This window comes from Ahaetulla prasina, chromosome 1 (genome assembly GCF_028640845.1).
Source record: "Ahaetulla prasina isolate Xishuangbanna chromosome 1, ASM2864084v1, whole genome shotgun sequence".
NCBI lineage: Eukaryota > Metazoa > Chordata > Lepidosauria > Squamata > Colubridae > Ahaetulla > Ahaetulla prasina.
The window spans coordinates 338,677,163-338,686,933 of NC_080539.1; the positions used below are offsets into that span (position 1 = coordinate 338,677,163).

The 9,771-nt window shown below is 46.8% G+C and overlaps 1 protein-coding gene across 1 annotated transcript; it reads right to left on the bottom strand.

Moving 5' to 3' along the window:
- Positions 1–88: 88 nt before the first annotated feature.
- Positions 89–5,001, bottom strand: ANKRD9 (ankyrin repeat domain 9). The gene is made up of 2 exons (XM_058162751.1): positions 4,440–5,001; positions 89–1,228 (listed from the first exon to the last, which is right to left on the bottom strand). The coding sequence occupies exon 2, from the start codon at positions 1,144–1,146 to the stop codon at positions 259–261; it is 888 nt and encodes a 295-aa protein (XP_058018734.1). The 5' UTR covers positions 1,147–1,228; positions 4,440–5,001; the 3' UTR covers positions 89–258.
- Between the last annotated feature and the right edge of the window lie 4,770 nt (positions 5,002–9,771).

Consider the following 9,771-nt stretch of genomic DNA (forward strand, 5'->3'; position numbering starts at 1 on the left):
ATAAAATGAAATTTATTTTTAGAATGCACTCTAGGTGTTCCATTCTCTCCGACTGAGCAATAGTTAAATAAAACACAACATATTAAAATCTTTGCAAAAAAAGTCTCTAATTAAAACAAGTGCTTCTCCTTCTCCCACACAGATTTCATTTTCAGCACATGGTTCTCCACACAACCTATTTTCATCACACAAGCAGCAATTGAAAGGTAAGGGAGAGAGGGAGTCAAAGTGAGAGAAGGGGGTCTCTAGCTTATAATCTTAGCCCTTCAACTTCAGGTCCAAAGGTTTCAGAAAATGCGGCAAAGGTAGACCATCTAGAGCTTCTGGGAAATGTTCACGTGAAATGCTTCCAATTAAAACTTGCATGGATCTAACAAAGAGAGAGAAAGGAGCAAAACCAGCCAACCATTGATATCGGTTATCACCCAGAAGGTCCTGCCATGGTTGCTGGTCTTCCCGCAGCTGCTGTTTCATGGCAAAATGGAAGCCTGTAGGCATGAAGAGCAAGAGTGAGTCCAGAAGGAGAAGCTTGGTGCAGAGATTTGATGCTGGACTCTCCCAAATTTGTTGTAGAAGTAGGTCTAGAGGTGTGTTCCCAGCACAGTCACGAAGGCAAGGTAAGGCTCCATGTCCCAGCAACAAAAGCAAACACTCCGGCCTTGCCAGTTCACAAGCCACATGAAGGGCTGTTTTGCCACCTTCTACTCGACTGCAACCTCGGCGATCCAAATAGGTAGCTCGGTCGCTTACTGGAAAGTTTTTGATGGCCTTCAGAATCTCTACTAGGACATGGATACGATTGTACCGGACAGCCATAGCTAAGTGAGGAGCTGAAGAGTGGCAGCAGCTGAAATGAAGGCTCGGTATTGCAAGGGCACTTTTAGGAAATTGGTTCAGTAAATATCGGGCATAAGGCTGGTGGTTGTGTACCAGGGCATACAGCAATGCCTCTGAAGGTGAATATGTGCTGACTTTGCCTCCTTCTTGCCAGTGGAAAGCCTCCATGCGCCTCATGTCTTCCAAGAGCCATACTGGTAGCTGGTCTCTCACAGCTTGATAGAAAGCAAAAGAGGATTTCTTGCATTGTTTCTGAGACTGGGAGCTGTGGCTGTTGCAGCTATTCAACAATTTGACATTCCAGGGCATCCTTGAGGTTGGGTTCACAGGGAAAAGCTCCCTTCTTGGCTACCAGATGTTTTTCTCATGAAGTCAAGACGACGGAGGAAGGCTTTAAGAGAAAAGGAATTGTTTTAGAAACTACCCTTCCCAAAAGCTATGTCCTTCTGTGTCTTTGTCTCCCATGCAAGGTTCACCAAGGTAGAGATATTCCTCAACATACAACCATTCATTTACTGACTGTTTGAAGTTACAACGGCACTGAAAAAGGTGACATATGGCCATTTTTCACCCTTACAACTGCTGCAACATCCCCATGGGCACATGATCAAAATTCAGATGCTTTTGCAACTGATTCACATTTATGATGGTTGCAGTGTCCTGGAGTTACATAATCATCTTTTGCAACCTTCTAACAATGGGGAAGCCAGATTCACTTAAAAACCATGTTACTAACTTAACAACAGCAGCGATTCACTTAACTGTGACAAGGTAGGTCATAAAATTGGGCACAATTCACATAAACAATGTTTTGCCTAGCAACAAAAATTTTGGGCTCAGCTGTGGTCGTAAGTCGAGGGCTATCTGTATTGTGAGGTATTGACAAAAACTGTTTGAAGATGATAGGAAAGAACTCTGCCTAAATCTGAACCCTCCCCATATTGATGGGAACTGCAGGCCCTGCCATCCAACTCTTTGAAAAATAGTTCTTGATCTCTCTCTGTTCAGACATCAATTGCAGTGTAGTTAAAATTACCATGAAGTGAGGAGTTTTGTTTTGTAACTCCAAGGCTCCATTTTCTCATTGGAAGGAACTCTGCTAGTTACCAAATGTGAGATTCTACAGGAGTTTGAGGGCTTTGCATTTTGCTCAGACAAAAAAACTGGGGTGGGGGTGGGGAACTGACAAAAGTTGGTGGTATTGTTATTCTTGTCAGTTGCCTTCTCTCCAAGATCAGCTGTTATATGCAAAGTGTCAGGCTTCTGATGTTATTCTTTTCCTTCTATCCCTTTTGTGTAGAAGGGATTTTTGCTGTTGCATAATTTATAGAAGGTCAAGCTGGCACAGTATTTTTCCCAGCCTTTAAAGTCAAGTGAAGACAGGTCAGTCATGGATCAGTGTTAAAACTACTTCTGAGGGTTTGGGGAACAAAAACAGTACCAGTGCTTTTAAGATCTTGCACAATTTTTACCTATATTTCTCAACTTTCAATGGACTTGATGAGGATTTTTTGGGCAGCTTCCCTTAGCATAAACATATTTTTCTGCTTCTTCTTCCCCCCACCCTCTATCAAATAATAGACACATCTGGTTATCTATCAGCTTACTCAATGCCCCTAATATCACTCAGCTCATTTGGATAATCTTTATCCTAATCTCCAAATTCTGTAGACATTTCTTTCTGTGGTTGTAACACTAGTTCTGTTTAGTGATTAATTTTTTTCCCTGCCCTTAAGAAAGGAGTGAGGAGTTGTTGGCTGAACTAAGTAATTTAAATCTAACCCAGATTGAATCCCTTTTCCCACAAGACAGATGAAATGGAAATTTGCAGAGCTAGCTTTTACAAGGCACCTGAACTCTAATAAATTCGGTGTCAGTGCCCTTTATATTATTAAGTATGATAAAGGAAATAAACAGTACCTTTTTAAAATAGAGACCTGTATATGTGGTCTCTATTTTATTTAACTGGGCTGTTTGTGACTCCTCATCTAAAACTGAATCCAATATGTACATATTTGTCTTAGCATTCATGATCAATAAATGAAGGGGCTATTTCACTCCTCAGTATCAAACTGAGCTACAAACAGCAGATCAGGCATTGAAAAATAACTGTGTTTGGTGAATTTTATCAGAGTCCCAGAAATGGGCTACTAAATATGGTGTTTATGTCTCCCAGGAGCTATAAAGACTTCCGACCCACTCTGCATAAGCTTATCTATCCTCATTCACCCCAATATTGCAATCAATATAACGCATGCAACAGAACAACTTCTTCCGTTTATTGTCTTGGAGCTGTTAGATTTCCTAGGCAAGGAATGGAGGATTGCTGTAACAGCCCTTGAAAGCTTATTATACCCCCAATCACCATACCCATAGGGGTTGTCACAAAGGGATTGCCAAGTACATCATTAACACTGCAGCTTCTCTTTCCTATTGATAGATCTGAGATAAATTAACTCTGCTAGCCAGTTAAGCTTTGTTTTGTTTACACTAGCAGAAGGGCTTAAGGGTGCCTGCACTTTGGCTCAGGAAGGTGTGATGTTTGCTTCCTTTTCAGGGCAAAGGGCCAGGAAGATCTGGCCCAGCAGCAAGTAACAAGGCTGACCTCCTAATCAAGTTGCAAGTTGGAGGAGGCCAATTAAATACTACCCTGCAAATCCCAATACATTTTGTTAGCGTTATGGCGACCTGCTTTACAAGCGGAGACCCCAGTGATCTCAGCATCAGGGTTAAACTTTGGTCCATCTTGGACTGGTACCTACTTGGAATATAGTAACTCGGGATTTAATAGGTGGCCCAAAAGCACTTTCAGGCCAATCTACTGCACCAGTGTGTCTCAATCTTGGCAATGTTAAGATGTATGGACTTCAACTCCCAGCCAACTGAGGAATTCTGTGAGTTAAAAACCACTTGCCTCTTAAACTTCCAAGGCTGAGAAACACAGGTCTAGACAATCTTGTCCCTGGATTCCCCCCTCCATGTCCTCCCTTTTTGAGCTAGCATGATCTTCATCCCACTGCACCCAATGGGACCTGCTGCGGCTCCAAAGGCAGTTACCACTTGACCTGCTTTCCCCTCACTGGCATTCATCTTTCTTCTCCTCTCTTGCCGGGCAGTGGCTTGTAACAAGGCATGGAAAGGGGAGGAACAGCATTGGGAGGCTGAGGGGAGGCCAGGACTCTCTCAATCTGGTAATACTGCTAGTTTTTGTACCCACAAGCTTCTCTCTGCAGGCTGCTCTCTCTCTCTCTCTCTCTCTCTCTGTCCCTCACTTGGAGAGTACCCGGCTTCCCTTCCAAAGATCCCTCCTCCCTCCCGAGTAGCCTTTCTTATAGCATAAAAAGAAAAATAACATGCATTTTTGGGGGTGTTGACGGCTCATCTTTCACGACTTGAAGGGAGAACGGGCGCTACCATCTCTCAAAAGACACCGCTGTGACCCCAAGTCCACCATTCTCTGCTTCGGCACCCTCCGTCTTTCCAAGCAGCAGATGCAATTCCGGCACGACCCCTGCCTCGCCCGCCCGCCCGCCCGCCCTCTCTCCCTCCCCCGCTCTCCATCTTCCCTTCCTCTCGCCCGCTGCCCCAAGACCTCCTCTTACCTCGCGCGTCTCCACCCCAAAACTCCCAGCCAGCCAGCCCGCCGGTCTTCCGAAACGCCGCGGGGGTTTCGAGCTGGCATTCACGGATTGGGCCGAATCGAAGGGAAAGCGGGATCAGAAAAAAAAAAACCCCCAAACAAACCCTCCTTCCGTCCGCAAAAAATGCAGCCCGGCGAGATTCGCCTGCGGGTCGTTGCGGGGCTCTTCCTCCGGGCCGGCCGCAGCAATGAATGAGCCGCTCGCTCCTGGCTTCTCTCCGGCTGCGAGCCGCGCGCACACGCGCGCCCGAGGGAATCCAGCAGCCGCGGCTCTTCCCTCCGGCCCCCCCCACCCCACCCTCTGGGCGCTCCTCCGCTGCCTGCGCTCTCCTCCCCCTGCGGAAGAAGAGCGGCTGTGCTGGGCTGCCGGCTGCACCGGGCGCGAACCGCCGCTCCTTCTGAGAGGAAGCCACGAAGGAGACGCAGCCGCCGCCGCAAGAGCCGTCTGGCTTAGCAGGAGTAGCAGCAGCAGCAGCAGCGGCGGCGGCGGCCAAACTTCAGTTGCCTCCTCAGGGCTCTTTTATCCCTTCCCCAATCGCCGTCCGGTGAAGGTCGCTTAGGACCGGCGGGTGGGTGGGTGGGGGGAGTGTCCAGAGCCTCAGGATTGGTCTCGGCGGGGTCCTCCCCCCCCCGCTTCCCATTGGCTGAGAGGAGAGGATGGGGCCCCGGAGCGATTGTTGGCGTCAGCGGGAGGCAAAGTTCCAAGAAAGTTTCCGGGCTGCTTGATAAGTCGTAGGAGCGCGCGAGGCTCGTGCTGTTGTTGACCCTAAATGGGGAGGAGGGCGAAAAGGCGGCAAGGCAGATGGGGCTTCCCGCAGGGGATCAGACACCCCCCATACCCCGCGCGGCAGCCCTTTTCCTCCCCTTGGGCCCACTTGTCTTCCCATCCTCGGGGCTTTTGCTGCCGTGGGCGGCCTTAAGGTGCTTATCTCACCGCCAGGCTTGGAGCTGAGGGAAACATTCCTAGCACGGGCTCTGCTGCCTCATCATCGCCGACCCCTCCCCTCTCCTGCCGCGACAAGGACGCCGCTGAAGGGTCTGCCCTCGCGCGCCTATTGGGAATCGGCTCTCCCATGGATGAGATTAGTAGTTGTGGTTGTTGCCAAAACAAGGACAGGTGCACTAGACACAGGGGTGTCCAACCTTGGCAACTTTAAGCCTGGCGGACTTGAACTCCCAGAATCCCCCAGCCAGCAAAGCTGGCTGGGGAATTCTGGGAGTTGAAGTCCGCCAGGCTTAAAGTTGTCAAGGTTGGATATCCCTGCACTAGAGAGAGCTGAGCTTTCGCCCCTTTCGACCAGAAAAGCCTCACAAAATGTTCCTGAATCTTGTTGCCCCATAGCTTATAAATAGGGGCCTCTGGTGAAAAGTAAAGCCTTCCCTGGAATTCTTGTGTTGCTCACTTAACCGCCCTTCCAAGAAACTTAACTCATCGAAGTTCCGAGAATTTTTTTCTTTTCTGTTCTTTTGTTTTTGATACTGGTTTTCAGTACAAGAGAAAGCAGATACTGAACCGCTTAAGGCAGTGGTTCTCAACCTTTATAGTGCTGCGACCTCTTTAATGCAATTCCCCACGATGTGGCGACCCCTTTAATACAATTCCCCACGATGTGGCGACCCCAACCATAAAATTATTTTCGTTTTGAATTTATCGCGCCTGAAGCTGTATTGGCTAGCAATCTGAACTGCTTGCGATTGCCTTGAGGATGGAAGCATTAAAGCGGAAACTCCTCCCCTATTAAGTTTATCGCGCCTGAAGCCAGATTAGGCTAGCGATTGGGAGTGATTGCAGCTGGCTTGAGAGGGAGACATCAGAACAAAGATTTCTCTCTTTTTTAATTCATCGCGCCTGAAGCCGAATTCGGCTAGCGATTTGAAGAGCCTGCAGCTGGCTTGTGGAGTCAACCATTGGAGCACGATTCTTCGACTCGCACGTATTCTTCCCATATTTCCGATGGTCTTAGGCGACCCCTGGCAAATCGTCATTCGACCCCCAACAGGGTCCCGACCCACAGGTTGAGAACCGCTGGCTTAAGGAAAGGGATTTGGGTGGATCTGCGGCTTCCTTTTCTCTTTCATCAGTTGCCTGGAAGTCAGCTGCCAATCACTCACTCTACAAACATTATAAAGCCTTGGTAAGACCCCACCTAGAATACTGCATCCGGTTTTGGTCAGTACACTATTAAAAAGTTGTTGAGGTTCTAGAAGAAGTGCAGAGAAGAGCAACCAGAATGATTAGGGGACTGGAGACTAAAACATATGAAGAATGGTTACAGGAACTGGCCATGGCTAGTCTAATGAAGAGAAGGACCAGGGGAGACATGAGAGCTGTCTTCCAATATTTGAGGGGCTGCCACAGAGAGGAAGTGATCAAGCTCTTTTCCAAGACACCCAAAGGCCAGACAATGAATAGTTGATGGAAACTGGTCAAGAAGAGATTCAACCTAGGGCCCTATGGCACAGGTGCCACAGGTGGCACACGGAGCCATATTGGTGGGCACACGAGCTGGTTCAGCTCTGGTGCACACCAGCTGATTTTGGGCCCACCAGAAGTCAGGAAATAGGCTGTTTCTGGCCTCCGGAGGGCCTCTGGGGGTGGGTGAGGAAGGCCCGTTTTTTGCTTTCCTCAGGCTCCAGAGCCTTTCTAGGAGCTTGGGGAGGGTGAAAACGGTGCATTTAATTATGGGTGTGGGCACGCTCATGTGTGACCCCCCTCGCACTCCCCCGCTTTTGGCACACGACAACAAAAAGGTTCACCATCACTGACCTAGGGTGGCCTGCTTGGGTGGGGGGGTTGGACTAGATGACCTACAAGGTCCAGTGGTGGTTGTTCCTGGTTCGGTCCGGTTCTATAGAACTGGTAGTAAAACTGGCAGGAGGCTCCCCCCACCCACCATGATGTCATCATGGATGATTTGTGCATGCGCAGATGAGCGTGTGCACTCCCGTTGTGAACCGGTAGTAAAGATAAGTGGAATCCATCCCTTCCTACTCTGTTAATCTGTTAATCTGTTAAATGACATCTGCATATCCCAGGTTCTTGTGAAGGACTCTAGGTAGATAAAAGTGCCAAATCCGGCCTAAACATCTGGCTGACTGTGCAATGAACCACAATAATACAATAGTAATTGGTGCAATTCCAAAACGACTAGAGTACCACTGGAACACCATCAGCATTGAGAAATTCACCAATCAATTGCAAAAAGCAACTTTATTTGGGACAGCTTGCATCCTGTAAAACCATATCTGTAACACCATCAAACATCCACATCTGTCCATCCCAAGTCCTTGGGAAGGACTCAATAGGCATACAACAATGCCAAATCCAGCCTAAATAACAACCTGACTGTGTGATGAACCATAATAATTTATTAAACTTGTGTGCCAACTGGACAGATCTCAGTTCTTGAACCACATCAACAGCCACTGAAGTCACTGAAATGTGCTGGAGTACATTTATGGCTAAATTTTGCTGGAAGAAGAAAAAAGCTGTCTTAGTTATGGGCTCATCTTGTAAGTAACCTGCAGAAAAAGAGGTTACCAGGACATGTTTGTGAGCAAGAACTGTACTTCTTGACACACCCACTTCAAATGTATTTTGTATTTTGTTTGTAAATGTGATTTTGGGTTCAGGGATTATTCCATGCATAATATCTATCTCTTTTGGGAATAGTAGTGTTGGAGCTTCCCATGCAGATTTGCATACCTCTCTTGGTGAGGAAATTGGGTGTTTCCAAATTCTGGGTGAGCTTTGTGCGACATGTCTAGCAAGGTACATATCTGAAAATCAAGAATTTCTACCAGGAATAACCTGCAATACATTATTTGCTGAATGTGTTCCTTGAACTCTATTTGCTAATGAAGGGTACTGTACTTCTGTTTTCTTCTGGTGCTTAATATTTGTTGGTTCTGTCTTAAAATTGGAGGTAAAACTATTTACAACATACATTGGATTAAAAAAAAGTTTTACAACTGTTCAGAAGCAAAGTTCACACTAAATCCAGCACCATCCTTAGCATGTATTTTTTAAAAAAAAGCTAAAGGTTTTCCCTGACTAGTGGTGTCTGACTCTAGGGAGTGGTGCTTATCTCTTGTTTCCTAGGCAGAGGAACCAGCATTGCCTGAAGATGCTTCCATGGTCATGTGGTTGGTATGTCTATATGCTGAGGCACATGGAACGCTGTTACCTTCTCACCAAAGAGGTGCCTATTCATCTACTTGCATTTGCATGCTTTCGAAGATATATTTAGCAATACATTTGGCAATGTTTTCAAATCGGTCCATTCGTTTTAATAAAAAATGCATTCACTGCAGCGTAAGCATAATCAGGAAAATAGTCCTGTAAAAGAAACGCATAAACAGTAAACAGCCTAATGCAAATATCATTGTTGAAAACTCAGCTGATTTTTAATTAAAATTAAAATTAATCATGTAGTAAATCTAGAATCAACTGATGATTTCAACAGGATGAAATTTCACACAAATGTTACTAATGCTGCCTCTGCATGCAGATGTATTTGATAGCACAGTGTGCAGAGATCAGTTTGATCATTGATCCAGGGAAAGGAACCCCCTCCTGTCTTACTTTGTGTTGTGCCCGCCAGCGGCCAGCGGAGCTGGCAGCAGATTCAGATAATGAGGAGGTTGGGCAGGAACATGGGCCAGTCCTGAAGTCTGGAGAAGGCTCTGATTAGGGCTCTCCATCGGAGGCAGAGAGGGGGCCAGGGTCAGATGCCAGTGATTAGCTGTCTTCAGATTCAGACATCAGTGTGGCAGATGAACAGCTGGAGCCTGTTCCCAGTGTGCGCATGCACAGAGTTGCCAGATGAAGGAAACAGCTAAAGAACAAGGGCCGACTTGGGAGTAAGGCTACAGGTGGACGATGAATGGCCCCTCCCAGAGAAGAAAAGAGGAGTGAAAGGGAAGTGGAATTTGCAGGAGACAATTAGTTCGCCTAATTACTTTGTGATTCTCCGAGACTCTTTGCCAAGTTTTGAAGATATTGGCCTGGTAGCTCTCTAAGCCAAGTAAGGTCTGTGACTATAAATTCTCCATTGAAAGAGTTTGCTGAAGGTGAATGAGAGGAATTCACTGTTCGTTTAATAAAAGGGGTTTTGTCAGGACCAGGATTCTGCTTCATGCTTTTTGGGGAAGCCTAGGTCAGAACACTTTGATTTGCTTTTCTCAAAATGCAGGTCACCTTGCATCAAGAGTGATATTTCATTTGCATTCGAATCGGGTGAAATCTAAAAAATTTCCCTACTGGTTCTGTGGGCATGGCTTAATTGGTGGGC